Consider the following 20,943-nt stretch of genomic DNA (forward strand, 5'->3'; position numbering starts at 1 on the left):
ACGAGGAGTGTTTCTATAGCCAATTCCAGCTCTTCTACTTACTCTTCCACAGCCAGCCATGAAGCATAGGAGGGGGCAGGGAGGCATGGAGGAAATTCTGAATATGGGACATTTGGTGTTTAGTATCTTTAGAAGGACAGTGTTCACTTATTTTCTCTGGAAGATCCTAAATTGGCAGTGTTCTTGCTTCCATATAACATTTGGTCTTGGATTTCATGAAGAGTAGGTCTTTTCTTCACTCGGATTGTCACATTTCTCAGAGTTCAAGCATTATGGAACAAAGTTCTGGAACAAATTTCCCAAACAGGTCTAACAGGCCTTCCCCAACACCCTTTACAAAAAAAAAAAAAAAAAAAAAAAAAAGTTCCTACTTTTTCTTGAAAGAGTAGAAGCATAAGTTACTGAAAAACATACAAGACATGTGCCCTCACTTTCTTCCAGCCCTAGTGCTTTCACTCATATAGGGCATGGAGTAGAGCTGGGGCTAAGAATTACTCCCCAGCTTTGGAGTCCCTTCAACAGGCCCCACAAGAGCAAGAGTCTGTCACAAAGCCTCATGCGCCTCTGCCCTTTTTGTTTATACATGGGTGACAATGCGGTTACAGTTCTTGGGGCTTCACATTCTTCTGACTTCAGGGTTCAGAAGAACATGATCACTCAAGCAAAACTCCAGCGGAACCATTAAATTGCTTGGGAATTGGAAATAAAAATGTTCCCACAGCCACAGCCTTCTTCTTACCACTGTTTACTGCTCAATAGTTAGAAGGATCCAGTTTTCCAAGTTCTGAGATCAACCCACCAACTGCTGTGTGAACACCTGTGATTGTGGTAGGTACTGAGAGGAACCCAGTCAAGCATAAGGTACAATGCCCACCCTCGAAGAGCTTTAAATCTAGTTGGGCAAACCTAAGTACTATGCACACAGAAGACAATACCTCACAATACAAGGTAGCTCAGAAATCTACAAGGGCCAAATAAGAAGTGGGAGCTTTTGCAAAAGCCTCAAAACCCCATCTAGTTAGTTTGCGGCAAGAGAGTCAAGGAGGAATCGACTCACCTCCTAGTACTGTGTTGAGCTGGAATTTACTGTTCCAGGATCCCAAACTTTCTTACATTAGGAATCAACTCAAGAGTCATAAAGCATTTGAAGGATTGGTCTATCCCCACCCCATCACTAATCAGCCGTGAGTAAAATGGCCTGAGGAAAGTTTACAGAAGATGGGACCAAGATATTCATTCGCTTGAGTATCTCAGAAGCGGTAAATTCAGTTCTTATGCTCATGCCCTGCTAAGAAAGAAAGAAATCTACTTGGGGGAAAAAAGTGTGACCTATGGACTGAATTGTTACCTTTGTGTGGCATATTCCTTGTTTCTAGGGCAGCCCAGAAGACAAAGAACACATTTATTTTGTGGAAGAGGATAGGGAGCAGGGCAAGAAACAGAAACCAGGGGATTGCACAATAATGGCATTTTTAAGTCCCTCCAGGAAGTTTACATTTCGAGTCCTGTGGAAGAGCAGAGAACAGCTGTTCAAAAGGAGAGTATACTGAGGGACCCCGGCCCCAACAACGCCATGTGCCGGATTTCCGTCAGCCACAGGCACCATGTCCGCACCTCCTTCTCCAGCTCTTGGGGCAGGCCGGTCACTCTGTCAGGACCTGGCCCTGAGCAGGCCTAAGCCTTCCCCCAGCAGAGACCATAGGCCTCAGATAGCATCGAGGTGTTCACAGGGAAGAATCAGAACAAGGAGGAGTGAAAGGAAACAGGCTGCTGGATCTCAGCAGAGTGCAGTGATTTAGTATGCAAACCAGTCCAGACTTGCTGTGTTGAAATCATTCCCCAAAGAAACCCTTTCCTTGAATGGCCAGTGAAAGGGTGATATTATAATCTCACAAACTCAACGTAACAAGTTTGGGGTGCAGATTTATTGTACAAAACGAAAACTGCCCCTTAGTCTGTCTTGGTGATGGAAAAAGTGTAAATAGTAACATGTAACGCTCATTTGAAGCCTTTCCATCCCGCCACTAGCTTAATCATCTGTGTATTTCCTTCAGGCCAAGGGCGATTTGATAGGATATGGTGCAGAATTCTCTCTGGATGCCTACTAAATCTTTCAGAATGACCAAGAGACCCTTTGTCTCCTCCCTTTCTTCTACTGGAGCCTTGAGGGTGATGTCCTGAGCTTTTTACTGTCAACCTCCAACCAGTGATGTCACCATTTTTTCCCTGCTGTCCGTCCCCGCGAGTCCCAAATGCCCTTACCCTTGCCCTGTGTGTGCAATACATCTTCGTTCTGTTACCCTTTGGTCTTGGTTCTCTGTGCCCGCTGTGTCCACAACAGTGTCAGCATGTGGCAAGTGGACGGCTGAGAGGAAAGCAAGTGGGGGTGGTTAGTGATGAAGAACGAGGACTTTGGAACCAGACATCCCTGGCTTGGCACCCTGCCTCCGTGTCATTCACTGTGTAATCTGTCAGGAGCCGCAGTCTCTTCACTTCTAAAATGAGGATCAGGATGCACGTTCAGAGAGCTGTGGGAAGATTAAACTAGACTCTATGCCACTCGTATTTTAAGAGTACCCATCTTAAAATACCCATCCATACACAGCGAGTATTAGGTAAGAACCTCTGGTGGGTCTCCGGTGTTCTTGTTATTGAGGGCCCCTCCTTCTCCCTCACGCAATTAAAAAAAACTTTTTTAAGTTTATTTGTTTATTTTTGAGGGACAGAGAGAGAGAGACAGAGACAGAGAGACAGAGAAAGAGTTTGCACAAGCAGGGGAGGGCAGAGAAAGAGGAAACAGAGGATCCCCAACAGGCTCCATGCTGCCAGCACAGAGCCTGATGAGGCGCCCGAACTCACGAACCGTGAGATCATGACCTGAGCCAAAATCAAGAGTCAGATGCTCAACTGACTGAGCCACCCAGGCAAACCCTCCCTTGCACAATTTAAAAATAATATTTTATGACTGTGTTGACGTAAAGATAAATATATTATTGCTATGTGTTAAAACATTTCTTCAACCTAAAATTTCAGTTTTTCTTCTGTTTTTAAAAGAAATGCAAGCATTTTTGTGGGCCCCTAAGACTACCATGGGCCTTGGGCACTGTCCTGACAGTGTCTAATGGGTAAGTCAGCCCTGAGTAAGAGATCTATTTGTGGAGACTCTTCCCTCTACCATTTCGCTGTTATTAACTGCTTTCTGGAAGTTGCTGGTCCTTTCCCCAATCCCGGCTAGCCCAATCACTCAAAAGTTCCCAGTGTGGAGCTCCTAACTCCCCTAGGCCTGTCCCTCCTTCTCAGTTTAAACCCAGCTCTTCATTCCTCCGTTTGAGTCTCACTTCTTGGGACTATTCTTGGCCTGTAAAATAGCAATGATTTTTCTGATGAACTATTTCTCACTAAGGTATTAATGACTAAATGGGCTCTTTCTCTACTCCTTCTAGAATATTTGTATTTTGTCACAGAACTTTTAGAGACTCTATACCGTAATTCAAAGCCATATATCTGTTGGAGAAATTTTAATGCAGCAAAGGAAATACCTCAAAGTAAAGGTTGAACTTGGAGAATCATTGACTGTATTGTGCCAGTAGTTTGGTATCTACTGGGGCTGTGCATTTGGTGGGTCTTGGTGACATAATTTGATTAGAAAGTTCTATGAAGCACGACACAGACTGTCCCCCAAATTCTCTCGGTAAAGTATGGAGTCCTGAAGGAATGTCTTTGATCTACTGGCACAATGCAGTCACTTAAGGAGGACTTCCGCTCCCCACTTTAAGTCATCCATCCAGCTGTGCTGGTCCTGACACCACACATATGCCTAAAAAACCATTCTTACTCCCTCAGTGCCTGTAATTTTCTAGGTCTGGGCAGGAAAGTGTTCTAAGAGATAACACTGTTTATGAAGGATACCACTGATGCCATTTACTACACAGGACAGGCTCTGCTGTGGAGACACGTGGTTTGATTCCTGGCTTTGCTGTGTGTTATTTGCGTAACCTTGAAGTCTCAGTCTCCGCACTTCTATTTTCTCATCTGTAAAACTGGGGACGGGGAGGGCGCTGCGTAGGAAAGATACCAACTTCATGGAGGTGTGGTGACGATTCTTAGTTGTCGTGAGGATTATCCATACAAAGAACTTCCCATCATGCCAAGCACACACGCCCTCAATAAAGGACTATGCTATCATTATTATTATCATTACTATTATTATTATTATTACCGCCACCACCGTTACCACAGCCAGCGCTAATTCTGTTACTGCGTCTCCAAGAGAAAGTGCCCTGCTGCTTCCCACTTCTTAGGGAGGGGCCCGAGCAGTGGGAGAATCTGGCAGAACAGGTTCTTTCAAAGCAGTGGAAAATAGATCAAAGGCAATAACCCAAACCTGGAAAAAGAGTGTACTCCTTTGTTTGTTCTTTCCTCGTTATGAAAAAACTTTCAAAATGTAACTTAGGCTGAAATAAACATTGTGGCCCCTCTTGAAGTAACATGGCTGAGCCTCTCTGGTCTGTGTTCTTCCTGACCCCACCCCCCTCTCCAAGCACTGATGGGGGCCCCTCTTGAGTGTCTGCTGAATGCGGTGAGGGCTGACAGTGTCCTTCCAGGTTGCCTATGTTAGTGAGTAGAGAGCTTAGCGGTCAGCAAAACATGCAGGAGACAGTAGAGGTGGCGCAGGGGGGACCTTCACACCCAGGTGCAAAGTACGCCTATGTCTTGCTGCAAATTGCTCACCGCCCAAAGTGAAATCTCGCGGGACTTGGTTACGGGACTTGGTTAGGCCCCTTGGCTGAAGATACCAGAAGCCCAACTTGTATTCGCTCGAGCAAAAAGGGGCATTTATTCTAAAGATTCCACGGTGTACCGAGGAAAACAAGGCAAGAGACAGACAGACCTGGGATTGAAATCCAGCCCTCAAATGTTGCCAAAACTTGTGTCTCCCTTCCCTGTGTTAAGTCTTCTCTCTTTCTATAGACTCACTTCCTCTGTGGCTTTGGTTGACATGTTGCAACAACTCACAAGTTTTATAATGACCATGCAGCCATCCAAAGAAAGCCTGGTCTCACTTTCTCCAATTCCAGTATTCCCATGGAAGGAACTTATTGGCCCAGTTTAGGCCAGGTTCCTTTCTCTGATTACCAATTAGCAACGGGAAAAGGTAAAAACTGGCTATAACAGCATGGAGCATCCACGCTAACTATATTGCACTTGTGAGTGAGCAAAACCACAGATAAGGGATTATTGAAATAGGAATTGATGAACTAAATGACAAGAAACATACTGTTCACATTTGGCCCTGTAACTGCATCCTGGCCATTCCCATATTCCTCATCATTTTACCAGAGATACAGGATGTCTCTGTGTTCACTGCCCTTGGCCTTTTCGTGCTGGGCAGACCCTAGCCCTAAACAAGCTGATTACAGCATAATATGTAGAAACGCCACAGGCTTTAGAATTACACAGACTCTGAGTTAAAAGTCTACCACTTACTAGCTGTGTGACACTGGGCAAGGTACTCAGCCTCTCTGAGCCTTGGTTTTCTTATCTATAAAATAATAAATATAAATTAATACAGATCTAATGTTTTTTAGTAAAGACTAAGAAAAATAACCATATTTAAAGCAGTTGGCATATAATAGATGCTCAGTTAGGTTAATTTCGTTCTCTAATTAGGTTACCTAGAAATCTTCAGGAGGGTGAGGGAGTGGTAGTGAGATGGAAGGGAAAGAAAAGTGATAGAATTTTGTATCCGGGAAGTATCCTGCCTCAGGTTTTTTTATAATTATTCTGAACAAACATTAAATAATTTAAGTGGGTCCATGGCACTCGGAAAGCCGCACTTGGATAGATACACTTTAGAGGCAAACCAACAAGGATCTCAAGATCCATGGTGAATGTGTCGTTTCTTATTGATTTATTGGTACGATCATATGGTCCTTAATTCCTTTCCCTATGATATCTAAAGTCCATGTAACACAATCTAATCACTGAGTCAGTGCACGAAGTACTTCAGCATTTTGTTGTTAATGTTGCTGTTTAGAGAAGCTCTCCTCTTTGAGAATGTAGTAAGTCATTTTTTTGTAAACTGTAATTGATTGAGTTCTTACGACAACAACACTGTGCCAAACTTGTACATGCATTGTCTCATTTCTTCCTATGAATTAAGGGCTATCGTCCCCATTTTCCAGATAAAGAAATTGAGGCTCAGATAAGTAAAGTGGCAAGGTCGCTTAGTACTCAGCGATAGAACAGGAATTTGAGCTCCACTCAGCCAGCTCCAGGGCCTGAGCTCTGAACCAGTGGGTAGTACCAGTTCTCTGCACCTTGGTTTTGGCTTTAAGTTTTCGAGACTGGGAGCACAAGAAGTGAATCCCCAGGGAAATCTGTGCTTGGAACGTCTCGTTTGATAAAGGATAATCTCATGGCTTCCTTGCACCCACACAGCGTTGCTGCACGGGCTTAAATGCAAAGCCGCAGAATTATAGGAAGAAAAATAGAACAGCAGGCACGCTACCTGCTTGAATACAACAACTATGCTGATTACGTACTTGGAGGATAATAGTGATGAAGGGTTTCACCGATGAATCTGTGAAAAGAAGAACCTGGAAACTGGGTCCTGGCTTTCAACTCTTTGGTGTTTCCCATCTTGGTCAAAATTGTGCTCGCTCCCAGTTCTCCGCAGCGGAGTGGGGTTGTGTGTGCATGCGCGTGGAGTATTTGGGCCTGCTCCAGAGAACTCCATTTGGTGACGGGTTGTGGGTATTATCAATAACTCCTGACAATATGTGAAGTATTTTTCATCCACTGACCTGTGTACCAATCGCGGGAACCGATGGGATCTCGAACCACTAACTGACCTGCTCCTCCAGAAACAGCTTTAATCTGTTTGGTCTGCACCAGTGTGAGTTTCATTATATTCCAGACTGTGCTCCATTTGTATCTTTTTCTTTTTAATTTCATCCTGTGTATAAATGGTGGGGGCGGGGGGGAGAACCCACTTAAATATTATGTCTCTTTTGACTAAAAAGCATTTCTGGATTAATAGCTCACATTTTTCTTTTTTATTCCCCCTCTGTTTTCCAGCTCCAGGGTTCCTTGAAAAGAAAACAAGTAGTTAACCTGTCTCCTGCCAACAGCAAGAGGCCCAATGGCTTTGTCGACAACTCATTCCTTGATATCAAAAGAATCCGTGTCGGGGAGAACCTCTCTGCAGGACAAGGGGGCCTCCAAGTAAATAATGGACAAAATCAGATGATGTCTGGGACCTTGCCCATGAGCCAGGCACCCCTGCGGAAGACGAACACTCTGCCACCACATACACATTCTCCTGGGAACGGCATCTTCAACATGGGCTTGAAGGAAGTGAAGAAGGAACCAGGAGAGACTGTATCATGTAGTAAGCACATGGATGGCCAGATGACCCAGGAGAATATTTTTTCCAATAGGTACGGAGATGACCCTGTAGAGCAGTTGATGGATCCAGAGCTGCAGGAACTGTTCAATGAACTGACCAACATATCTGTGCCTCCCATGAGTGATCTTGAGCTGGAGAACATGATCAATGCCACCATCAAGCAGGATGACCCATTTAACATTGACTTGGGTCAGCAAAGCCAGAGGAGCACTCCCAGGCCCTCCTTGCCCATGGAGAAGACAGTGATCAAAAGTGAATACTCCCCCGGCCTGACCCAGGGTCCTTCGGGCTCTCCTCAGTTGAGACCCCCATCAGCCGGCCCTGCATTCTCCATGGCCACCTCTGCCCTCTCCACTTCATCCCCAGTCCCTTCTGTCCCGCAGAGCCAGGCTCAGCCGCAGACAGCCTCAGGAGCAAGCCGGGCCCTGCCGAGCTGGCAGGAGGTGTCCCATGCCCAGCAGCTCAAACAGATCGCTGCCAACCGTCAGCAGCACGCCCGGATGCAGCAGCACCAGCCTCCCAGCTGGTCAGCCTTGCCCTCTTCCGCCGGGCCATCGCCGGGTCCATTCGGGCAGGAGAAGATCCCCAGCCCTTCTTTCGGTCAGCAGCCATTCAGCCCACAGAGCTCCCCCATGCCTGGGGTGGCCGGCGGCAGCAGCCAGTCGAAGGTGCTGGCTAACTACATGTACAAGGCCAGCCCGTCGGCCCAGGGCGGGCACCTGGATGTGCTCATGCAGCAAAAGCCTCAGGATCTCAGTCGAAGTTTTATTAACAACCCGCACACGGCCATGGAGCCCCGTCATGGCAACACTAAGCCTTTGTTCCATTTTAACTCAGATCAAGCAAACCAGCAGATGCCTTCTGTTTTGCCTTCCCAGAGTAAGCCTTCTCTCCTACACTACACCCAGCAGCAGCCGCAGCAGCCGCCACAGCAGCAGCAGCCACAGCAACAGCAGCCACAGCAACAGCCGCCACAGAGCTCGATTTCAGCTCAGCCGCAGCCACAGCCGCAGCAGCAGCCACAGCCACAGCCGCAGCCGCAGCCGCAGCCGCCGCCATCCCAGCCTGCCCAGCCTCTGTCAAGCCAGCCTTTGCTAAGGTCACCCTTGCCTCTTCAGCAAAAGATCCTGCTTCAGAAAATGCAGAACCAGCCCATCACAGGACTGGGGTATCAAGTCTCCCAACAGCACAGACAGGTAAGGCCGTAAGTTTGCTACTCCAAACACGGAGGACCCAGAGGCCATTCAGCTTGGTCATTACGCTTTGGTTGCCGCTACATTTGTGTGGGGACAGAGTCAAGACCACAAAGACGGGAGTGGTCTTGTTGGATTCCCAGGAAGGCCTCGTGAAGCCTGGCTCGCTTGGGGCATCTGGAGGCAAGAGTTAGTATTTCCTTGTAGAACAGTCACTGCCATTGCGATCTGCAGTGACCAAAGTCTCTTGCTGATTAAGAATGTTGCATTATAATTCATGCCTTTAGTGACGTGTCCAGTTGCCCATAAGTTTCTGATACGCCCAAGTGTTTATTCATCCAGTCGGTGAATCGGTCACAAAGCGGACGTGAACATCGTCCTGAGTACCTGCCATGTGCAGGCTGTTGTGGTTATGCGGGTATTAAAATATTGAATATTGAAATAAGCCCAGACACGGCATTAAGAATATGTGATGGCCAGTATACACCACACCAACTGATGAAACGTATAAATGCCCAACCCATCATAATAGCTGTGACTCCATGCTGGTGCATTAAATAAGGCATGGGCCCTGTCTGCAAGCACATTCTGTGGAGGGAAACAGGCCTTAAAACTACCATTTTAATACTATGGAAAGGGTAATAACATGATAGCCCAGTGGTTGGGTGTCTTACCCTGCAAGGGGAAGTGTTTTGGAGAAAGTAATGCCTGCGTTACATGTAAAGGATGAAATCGTCATCACTACACAAACGAAAAAAATATCTGTGGTTACCTTATATCCTGTGATTAACATAAAGCAGAAGTTTTATTCTGCCCCAGACATGAATAGGAGGAGGAGATAGCTCTGTGCCTCCAGAGCACATATTGGTGAGTAAGCTCAGATCCCCAGGGAACTTGAGAGAGGAAACTCTTCCTGGAAGGAAGGAAGTCTGAATGTTGCTTTGTGCGTGTAATTTGACAGTTCTGCACTGGTTTCCCAGCACAAAGACAACACGCTCCATGTCAAATCAGTATGTCAGGATAGTATGACAGCACTGAGCCTAATTCCAGTCACATTCCTAGAGTAGTTTTCATGGCGACTGCCCAGAAAAGAATACCACAAGGCACCACAGACTGTAGCCAAGCTCACCTTTGCCCTAGATGTGTGCCAGGAGAACCCTGGGCTCAACTGGGATTCAAGAGCTCTGCACCAAGTAAAGCTTGGCCCTCTTAGCCACTTAAGAGGTGTATGTGGGGTGCAGCAGGCGGGGGGGGGGGGGGGGGGTTAATTGCAGTTGACAAGGAAGGGACCTGAGGAGACTCATGAGTATATTTTCAGAGTTTCTTCTTAACGCAGGTAATTTGGGGATCATTTATAAACAAACGGTATTGTGGAACTACTTCCTAACAGCATGGATAGCCTTTGTAGTTTAGACGAATCTGGGTTCAGATTCTTAGTCTGACATTCCCTAACTGTGTGACCTCAAGCAAGTCACTGGACCTCACTAAGCCTGAATTGTCTCACCTGTAAACGACGCTGATTAACAATATATCCTAGGATTTTTTTAGAATAAAATGAGATAATTTTGGCAATCGTGATAATCATAGAAAGGACCACATATGACATCAATATTTTTTGACAAGTATTACTCTTATGTAGGAGATGTACTGGAGTAAGTCTCAAATTCTAACATAAACAGTTTTAGAGGAATAAAAGAAACCTATCCTTGATTCTTCACTTGATCTTAGCCAAAAGGCCGAGAAGCAATATCCTTGATTCTTTTATTGTCCAGCAGTATGGGGAGTGGGGAGCGATTTACCCTCCCTAGGCCCAGACTTCAGATCATAAAAATGGAAATAATAAGGAAGGAGCTAAATAATAATTTATAGTTAATAAAGGTAGTATCTGTTATGTACCCTGTATGGCATGGCATGTGTCTCTCTTACTTACAGTATCTCATTTCACCTATATGAAGGAAATACCGTTATTTGCATCTTACAGGTGAGGCAATTGAGGCACAGAGGGGTTAAGTAACTTTTCCAAAGTCACACACTCTGCTACTCTAAAGTAGCAGAGCCAGGAATCCGATGATCTACTTTGAAGGCTGTACTTTCAGCCACTAGGCTCTACAGCTCACAGGTAGGATTTGTTGGGAAATGAATGACCATTTGAGGGTTACGGTGAAATTCTGAGAAATAATATTTCTTATAATATTGAACCATTTTTACATAATCTGCGGAGTAGATTAAGTCCTTTGGGGAGAAAGAAACTCTTCATCTCCAACCTTCAAAGCTGTTAAAGAAAAGAATAAAAAAAAAAAAATGTCTGCATGACTGTTGACCCTCCTGAGGGTGAACATTATGGAGCTAACCAAAAAAGGAAATTTACAAGAAGAAACATACCTCTTTGGTGCCCCATCAGCCCTTCTTTGGGAGCCTTCCTGCTACCTCCAATATCCTTGGTCCTGCTTCTGGCTCCATTGCTCATATCAACTGTCTACCACATTCATGACCTCTTGGTCCTCACCCAAGCTTCCAGGACCCAAGCGCACCAGTGGGTTCTAATGGCCAAATCAGCAAACATCTTTCAATGCCTTAGATAATAATTAACTTTTTCCAGTGAATGTGCCTCATATGATGCCACATATGGTAAAAATGGAAGCACCATTTCAAGCTAAAGACCCTTCTATACAGGCTGGCCATGGCTACCTATTTACAGCTTTATCCTAACTTTGTAGATTGAATCAAATTGTCTCTTCCTGGTCAACAGTTCTAAGAGGGAGGATTCAGAAATCCTGTGCCTGAGTCGTAAGCAAGTGTACCAGAGCTCCCTAGTCAAATACGTGTTGCCCTTTTAAAAGCATTCACCTTTGGGAGGCTGGACTTATGCTAATAAGGGTGCTATCGTTTAATACAGTTACGCGTTTTTTCCCTCTGGTGATTGTCTTCAGAGCTTTTAGCACATTGAGTGGATTATTACCAGTGCAATAATATTCATCCTTGCCAGGGTGATCTTTGAAAACAGTCGAGATGGGTAAAGCTGCTTTGGGTCAAAACCAAGAAATAACTAATAGGATAGGACTGGATTTAAAGTTTGGTTTGCGAACTTTTTCTGAAGACAAAAATGAAAAATGAGTTCTTCCCAAGATGATAGTTTTGAGAAGCAACTTTCATTTGGATGAGCATATTTTGAAGGTTTTTCTAATTCTTATTGTCTCATCTAGTATATTGCCAATTATTCTCAGCTCAGGCAGCATAGTTTTAACCCCACCGTTTATAGCAGACAGTACAAATATGTGTTCTCATTTCAGATTAGCAAACTCTCTGTAACTCAGGACCTAAGTTATAGGAGGGGAGAGATTGGGAATTAAGCAATTCTCAAGTTTATCAACGAGAGCATCTTAAATGAAAGCACTGGTCATGAATTTTTTCTGCTTGTCATACTCATTTTATGTCAAACATAGGAAGATTTACTATGGGATTTGCTAATTGGAGCCCTTTAGCCTTGGAAATGGTGGAAATCTGGGCTTTGTGCTGCAGGATGGTGGATTGAATTTGTCGAACAGTTGCTTGTAATTTACCCGGTGGAGTGTGCAAAGATGGCCTTCTCTTCACACTTTGGAGCTCTGCACCCAGACAGATCTACATGTTCGGGCAAGGAACAAATTGGGGGGAGGCTGTGCCCCTCTCTCTTTACTGGATACCCATCGCTGTTCTCCTAGATGTGAATGGTGTCTAGGACATGGATGTGACATAATTGAATTGTTGGAGACCTCTTTATTGTGCCATGCCTGGGGTGGTTTCAAGTAATCCCTTCTCTGGAGCCTGAGAGAACAAATGGTGTTTGGTATTTCACAAAATGTCTTCAGTGACTCTGCCCTGCTGATGTTTGGGGCTTGGCAAATGGAAACACCCCCTGGCTATAATTTCCTTCCTTTTCTGATTTGAAGGTTATGGGAGAGGGCAGGAGAAGGATATAATGCATGCAGTTCTGATTTATCTTCAAGTCACTGAATACTTGTTTAAGGTGTGAAAGAGTTATTGGTTCACTAAGGCTCATGAGAGTTTAATCCAAAAGCTCTAACCTTTTGAACCAAAAAGTGATCTTTTTCAGAGCTGTATAATCAGACACTTAAAAGTGTAATTTTTTTCTAACATTAGATCCATGAAACTCGAGTGAGTTCTATATTTGGTCTAGAATTATCCCATCTCTAAAAATTCTGAGAGGGAATGCAGCCAGTGAATGGATGGTTTGTTATGACCGAAACATAAATTTGTACATTTCCTCCTTAGTTTAAAGCCAAGCTCCTCAATCATATATTAAGAATGTCACCCCACTCTCTCTACCTAGCCAAGTTTATCCTTCACCACTCTACATGTCAACCCTTGGCATAAATCAGACAAGTCTAATGTTCTGTCTTCTTCTTAAGGTAATTTTGTATATATCTGATCTTAAAGATGAGCACCCAGTTGAAGGTGAAGGAATCACTGTACCTCTCGTCTACTGACAAATCCTTGTAATTGCCCAGTGAGAGTGCCAGAGAAGAGACAGAACCTTGAATCAGCTGGGAATGCCTTTTCTAATGGGAAAATAATTATGAATTCGATGTTGTGCAACAGTATAACTTCCAAACCACCTCTTTGCTGGGGGCTACAGGTTGGGGAAAGGATCAGCTAGGTAGGCTAGTGCCAGGGTTTGGGTTTAGGGGCTAGAACCAGGTTAAAAGAAGTCAGGAGTGTGAAGGGTCAAATATAAGCCCACCCCAATGTCCTAAACAGCTGGGACACAAAATCAGTCCATATACTAAGAATCCAGGAGTGAGGCCACAAGGTGGAATCAAATCTGTGGTCATGGGTCAAGTACAGACGACATGAAATCTAGAGTGAAGTTGGGATAGAGCCCCAAGAGATGCGAGGTGATTGTTGCAAATGACCCTTGACAATTTGGTGATTTGCATCGTGACTCACTTTGGCTGGGCTGTGCTGGCAAGAGGGACGAGGGCTGGCACAGGCGTTCCGAGGATCGTCCATGGCAGACCAAACACTATGTTTGCATTTTCATCTTGTCTTTGATAGTTTATCATCGAATCTTGCGAATTGAAAAGAAAAATAAAACTTTGTTTTTAATATTCCCCAAAACTAGCGCAAAAGCTAGGATGCCGACTGAATTCCCAGACACGTGTGCTCCTGTGATTTGTACGGAAGAATCTTGATTGGCAAGATTCGCAGGAGGGATTTTGCATGTGTTTCGTCAGTTTCTGTTAGCTGGTTTGTTGTCTCCGACATTAGTACCAATTCTGTGCCGCATACAAATAACCCAAGTGGTAGATGTTCTCAGCCTCTTTTTTTTACAGGCGAGAGCATGGAGGCTCAATGAGGTTTAAATAACTTAGGACTACAGTTTGTAACTGGTCTGATTCTAAGCCCAGCATTAATAACTACTGTGCTGCGTACGTTAAGGAACTAGGTAGGCTCACAGGGCCTTTTTCTCATGATGTCTGTTTGAAATTTCATGACTGTCTACATACCCCATTCATTTCCACCTCAGGGAAAATGTAAGGCAATTCTGATGCAGGGAAGGATCTCCAAATAAATTCACTCATCTGAATCCTCAGCTCTCTATGTTTCCTGGTCTGCCCTACCAAGATCCATAAACTAAAGATCTCCAGCTAAATTGAGTACTGCCCCATTCTGAACTCGACCAATAGTTTTTCTTCATTCATTCAAAAAATATGTGTTGAGTGCTTGCTCTAGGCCAGGCACAGTTCTGGACACTGATGCCACTACTCAGAGCAAAGAAGAAGGCATGATATGGTAAGGGGAAAAAAATAAAATTAAAAAGAAAAGTTTTTAAAAAATTGAATGATCAGAGAGTGTTTTCAAACTGAGCTGTTTTCATCATAGTCTTGCATCTGGGCTAGGTTGATTTGCTGCCGGGCTTCGTGGTGTCTCTGATCCCAGATAAAAATGGAAAATACCCAGGGGAGTGGTATGTGACTCAGTTTTTAAAGGAAAAAGTTGAAGAGTTTGGTTAGCTTTTTTCAATGATAAAGAAAATTCACTCACTTTCTCGTTCTTTAACACGATCCAGCAAGATTTAGGAACTGTCCGGGGTCACCGTTAGAGTTTAACAATAGGGTAAAACTGTAACTCGTGTATGCATTCATATGATTACAGTTTATTAAGCACCTACAATGTGCCAGGAATTGGAGATTAAAAGATTAAGTGATGCAAAGAGCCCTCTTTGCAAGATCAGAAAGGCATGGTCCCTCCCCTCAATGGACTTATGATTTGAAAGAGACACCTGCCGCTAATACTTACTGGATTCTTATTGGGTGCATATACTATAATCCTCTCTGTATGTTAATAACTAAGCCCAAATCACATGAACCTTTCCCCTGAGTCTACACGTTCAACTTTGAATGTGTTGTTTTAACCTTTTACAGAGTAGAGCTCTATTTGCTGGATATTCCACTTTCATTTCTATTTTATTTTGTCATCCTAGTATGTAATAGGTCAGAGCACAATAGAGTGAATTGGTAAAGCAACGATTAATTCCTGTATCCCTCAATAAGGAAATAAACACAATAACAAGAAGAGCATGTTAGCCTTGGAATCATAATGCATAGGGTTTAAATCCACACTTAGGGGAATGACTTCTATTATTCTCACTCCAAGGTCTTTGTCAGCGTGTTGCATCCATCAATAAGAGATGTGCATTTAAAGCATTAGTGTGTAATTCAGCCTGTTGAATACCAACTTTCCAACTAGGGGAAAAGGGGGTATGAGGTTAAGAAATAGATTTGATCCTAGAAATGGAAATGCAAGAGGGTTAATGGAAAATCTGACAGATATTTAACTATAATGTGCATTAACGTAGGTGACTCAAACAATCCCCTTTGCACCCATCCTAATTAGTTTTGCCTTTTCTAATCAGATGTCAGTTGTTATCAGTTTGGTGTGCGTGTGTGATTGGGGGGCGGGGGATGATTTCTTTTTGTGAAATTGAAAAGAAGCAACAACCCATTTAGCCAGTGCACTAATCAGTAAATTTTCACATTAATGATTAATTAAAGTCACGCACAGAACTTGATATTCAGGAGGTGTTTTTTATAAAGAGTTCTCGGTTTGAAACAAAAGACTGCACAAATGTTTAGACTACTAGGATCAGAGAGATGTAATGTGAGTGAATCATCTTACCCTTTCACATTGTGTTCTAAGCGGGGAAGACCAAACGTACACACACAGAGCCCAGGCAGCGCTCTGGATACTAATTAGAGAACTCTGGCTGCATATTTGCATTTCATGCAATGAATCTGAACAATAAAATGGCACTTTATTCTCCAAGCAATAAACTGAGTAGAGCATAATAGAGGGAAGCCAATGACTACTTTCCTATGCATCCTGCAAAATCAAGCTTCAGGTTCCCTGAGGATGAAAGCATGGGGGTGGTTGACCTGTTTCCCTTTTTTTCTACTGCTAATTCCCTCCACCCTGAATCACTGGCATTTTCCACAGTTTGCTTTTCACAGGAGCTTAAGTTCAGCTCCACCTTTAGGAAACATGAACTTCATAAACAGGGAGCTTTTTTGGCCCTTCTCCTTGGTACTCCACAGGTCTGTGTGGGTGCACGCATGAGTGTGTGGGCCTCACGCTCTGGTCTTGGGCTCACATCTCTGCTCTGTGTCTAGGGGTCTTTGTCCCATTCCCATCCCCTTGGCTGTATCCTCTCCTCTCTTGCCCTTTCCCTACAGATCGGTTTGGAACTCGTCTCTTTCCTCTGATCTCCTTGAGACCTGTTCCATGGCAAGCCGTAAGTGGGAATTGGGGGGAGGAGAGGGCATTTAGCCACTGGAGCCAGTACTGGCCACAAGGATGAAGAGACTTTTCCTGGAAAAGGATCTGTGTTGGGGAGGGCCATGAGGCTAATAATCTGGCAGGCCCATCTCTGTGTCCCACAGGCCTCTGGCACAAAGGAATGAATTACCCATGAGCAAAACATATCCTGAACAGCCTCTAACCATTGTCCCTTCTCACTTCAAGTGCCGAAAAAACTGGCCTCTGCCACCTTCCCGTCTTGCCAACATGCAAGTGGAGTGAGCATTCTACAACAGGAATGTGATCAGGTGCCCGGGGGGCTCAGTCAGTTAAGCGTCTGACTCTTGATTTCGGCTCAGGTCATGATCTTGAGGTTTGTGAGATCAGGCCCCGCCTGGGCTCTGCACTGACAGTGGAGAGCCTGCTTGGGATTCTCTCTCACGTGCTGCCCCTCCCCACCCCCAAATAAATAAACATTTAAACAAAGAATAAAAATAAAATAGGAATGTGATCATGTTTGTCACCTGCTTGAGCCCTGTAGATGATCTTCATTTTCTCAGAATAAAATCCAAATCCTCATGTAGCTTATAAAGCCCTACATGACCCAGATCCTGCCAAGATTTACTGGTTTCCTTTTCCAGCTGTTTTATTCCTTGACTCCCACCTACCCATTCACTTGTATTTACCTGCCACACTCATACACACTCTGCACTCTGGCTCCCACCATAAAATATGTCCTCCAGTTCCTGAAAAGTACTATGCTTTCCCTCACCCTCAGGTCTCCAGATATGTTGTTCCTTCTGTTTGGAACATTCTTCTGCTCTACTCGGCCCGGCTAACCTAACCCTACACTTTCTCAGACTCAGCTAAGACATCTCCTCCAAAAGGTTTCCCTGGTCTCCCAATCTGGGTTAGCTCCCATCCTGTACTCTCTGGTAGCCGCTCTCTGGTACTTTCTCTCTTTTAGCAGGTATCAGCCCTCCTATACTTTTGTTCTTGTGTGTATTCCTCAACTAGACTGCAAGCTACTTGAGGGCAGGGATTGTGTCCATCTTGTTCACCATTGTACTCCAACCCCTATCATGGCTACTTTGTGGGAGACACCCAAAACATATTTGTTGAGCAATGAACAGATGAACTTCACCATTGACCTTCCTCGCCATCCCTTCTTCTGTTCTGGGGACTTAAGGATGCCAACACATCACCCTCTCCTCCTGAGGAGGAAGGAATGGGAGCTGCCACTTCCACCTTCCTCCATGACAAGTCTGCCCTTAAAACACCATTTGCCCATAGACCTGCACCGACAGCACTAGTTTTCAGTAATGCAAGCCAGAGAAGGCACTCTCCCAGCTCCCCATGGGTTAGACCTCTGGAAGGGGATTCTGCAGAGGCTCTCTTGTTGGAGCCTGGAATCACAGGGGTAAGAGTCAACTAAGAGAATTTTATCCACGATATTCCAAATGATTCTTTTCTGTTACAAAACATGTGTGGGACATTAACAGTTTACCAGCAGTGACCAAAACCCAATCCCTACCCATAGGTAATGGACAGAAACGAGATTCTGTAGTGTTATAAGGTTTGTGACAGAAGTTACCAGGTGGTATTCAGAGACAGAGGCCAAGCTCTTTTGGAAGAGGTCAAGTGGCTCAGCAGGGCTGGACTGTAGGGTATACAGTCAGGAGAGGAGAGAGATGAGACTGGTAAACAGGGGCCAGATCATCAGAAGACATACAAACCATGGTAAAGAGTTTAGAAATTCCTCTTGTGTGTGTCATCTTTAAACAGAGGCATAACTTGCACCTACGGGAGGTAGTTGTGTAATTCAAACATGTTGAATGTTAAAGTATCAGATTTGGAAAACTCAGTGTAGTTACAGTACAGAGGACACACTGTGGGGCCAAGGGCAAGGAGATCTTCACAATATCTATATGCCAGGGACGTTTTGGATCTGGAATGTGCACGCGGTGTGGGCCCCAGCAGCTTCACCCTTTGCCAACCTCAGAATGTCTCTGCACATTCAGCTGTCCTCTCCCATTCTCTCTGTCACCCCTATATCCCTAGTATCCTTCAAAAATAACTTTCTGGGCACCCGGGCGGCTCAGTCAGCTAAGTGTCCAACTTCAGCTCAGGTCATGATCTCATGGTTTATGAGTTCGAGCCCTACATTGGTTTTTTAAAAAGTTAAAAAAGGAAATAACTTTCCATCAGTGCTCCTACCCCTCTGAATCTCATTTGCTCAATGACCAGGCTCCGAACCTCTGCAGTCAGTAGAATTCCTCTCTCTCCCTTGGGCCCACCCTCCAAGGTACCTCTACAGATGACACTGGTGACAGTGCTCGCCTCTGCCTCAACACCACCTCTGCTGCTGCCTCTGTGCTCGAGTTACTGCAAAACTTCTTCAATCTCCTTCTCTCCAACTCCCTTGTCCCTCCTAGTAACAGGCTGGACAGTGTGTCTAAGAAATTCTGCCTTGTTCCATGCTCCCCAGGACCAAGGCGAGTGGTTCCAGCCACTTCCAGCCTTCTCCCTGGAATGTGCCCTCACTCCAGATCCAGTCACTCCCCAGGCCTCTACTTCACAGGACCAGCTCTCCTTTCTGTGAATGTCTTTTGCCCAACGATGACCTTTTCCCCCTTGGCTGTGGCATCCTGCCCACCTGCTAGGACAGTTCCAAGGTGTCTCAGAATCCCAGCCTGTGCCCTCACTGCCTATGTTGCTGTAATCGCCCCTCCTCAAGCTGTGAAACAAGCAAAGTTTGTTTCTTCCTCCTCTCGTGTGCACAACATGGTGCCAACACTTTCAGTACCATTCTTATATTGTATTAGCATTTTGTTTTGGTATCTGTTTGGTCCGGTGAAATGAGAATTCCTAGAGGGTTGGGACCGTGGAATTTCTTTTTTCCTCCCCTGAAGTCACAGAGTATTTTGTATCTCTCATTACATTCACTGCTTTCTACCTTGAATTGTAATTAAATTTATACGTCAACCACGACCCTAAACTGCAAGCTCCTTGAGGCCAGAGTCTGTATATACAATTTATCTTTGTACTTCCAAGGGCTAACAGAGCACCTGAGAGAAAGTTCCAACATAAGGACACAGAAACAGGAAGAGAGGAGGGGAGAGCAAAGGAAGGTAGGGAAAGAAGCTATGATGTGTGTGTGTGTGTGTGTGTGTGTGTGTGTTACAGGTTGTATGGGTTTGAAATCAAAGGAAAAGAAATAGGGTCAAATAATTTCTGACATCAATCTGAATACCAAATGTACATTATTGAGAATTTATGCATCGCTTACTTCCAAAAATGTAAGCACCTTAATGATCGTATAGCCTTGGTCATATGACTTGAATTCCCTGAACTGAGCTGCTTTATCTGTACAATAATTATGACAACGCCTATTTTGCAGGATTGTTGAAAAAATTCCATGAAATAACCCATGAGACTTACAACAAATACAGGGCCTGTACCTTGTACACAATTCACAAATGTCAGCTTGCTTTCCTTTTCAAACTAAGGACCATCAGAAATGAATCCACTAAAACAGTCCAAACTAAATGTTAGTAGACACTCGGAATGGTTGAATTCCAAAACTGAGCTTTCATTTAACTTTAAGTTTCCAGGCAACTAAGGCAAAAAGAAATTATGTGGGGGATTTAGGGGTCCTTTTTCTTTAGTATGAAAGAAAGCATGCCAGCTCATCAGTGGAGGCGAACTATTTCCTGGAAACAAATTCAAAGGTACATTTATCACTGGGGGAATTAGGTCACATGATGGACATCTTCCACTGAAAATTTTGCAAAGACACCGTGACACTGTTTACTTTGAAGTTTCTGTTATTAAGCTGCATTATAAAACTTGAGTCCAAAATACCGGATTTTAATTCAGTGAATACTTTTCCCTGGGAAGCTGAGATAATGGGGTACAGATGTAATGTTTTCTGAAGCTCTGTATCAATGGTTTTTGCACTTTGTTTTAGCAAGAATAGTTCTCTCTTCCCCTCCCCCTTTCAAGGTTTCCCAGAGACCTCCCTAAAACTTAGGGCCCTTCAGGACAGTCTTCAAACCAGGGTTCTGGCTTATCCCAAGACAGAGTTTAGAGACTGTATAGGAATGCATAATTAAAATTCCCATTAGACTGCCTCACTCAAATCTCAATGTTTCGAATGAGGCTCTGGCAAACCTGTGCATTGTGTAAAGTGGATGAGACCCGTGGAATGTCTACCTCAGAATCAGATTTCAAGGAGAGCTTTTCAAAAATCCTTTTAAGCCATGATCTTATCCCTGCATATGGAACAAAACTACAAACTGCAGATGGGCCCCCCACCCCTGTTCACCAAACCAAGCTTATTAAAAATCACCGTGAAAACATTCAGCAATTGGCATAGTTATTTATCAATCAACCAATATTTGAGCACTTCCCATACAGAGAAAACCACGACAGTCGCTATAAGAAATGTAGTGGGGACACCTGGGTGGCTCAGTCAGTGAAGCATCCGACTCTTGATTTCAGCTCAGTTCATGATCTCACGGGTCTCAGGGGTCTGAGCCC

The 20,943-nt window shown here is 44.4% G+C and overlaps 1 protein-coding gene across 1 annotated transcript in view; it reads left to right on the forward strand.

The window, feature by feature from the left end:
* Positions 1-20,943, forward strand: part of MAML2 (mastermind like transcriptional coactivator 2) — a 346,878-nt gene that overhangs the window by 226,813 nt on the left and 99,122 nt on the right. The window contains exon 2 of the mRNA XM_042905337.1: positions 7,081-8,607. Within this exon, the coding sequence (XP_042761271.1) occupies positions 7,081-8,607 (1,527 nt within the window). The remainder of the gene's footprint in view (positions 1-7,080; positions 8,608-20,943) is intronic.

Source organism: Panthera leo, chromosome D1 (assembly GCF_018350215.1).
Source record: "Panthera leo isolate Ple1 chromosome D1, P.leo_Ple1_pat1.1, whole genome shotgun sequence".
In the NCBI taxonomy this organism is placed as follows: domain Eukaryota; kingdom Metazoa; phylum Chordata; class Mammalia; order Carnivora; family Felidae; genus Panthera; species Panthera leo.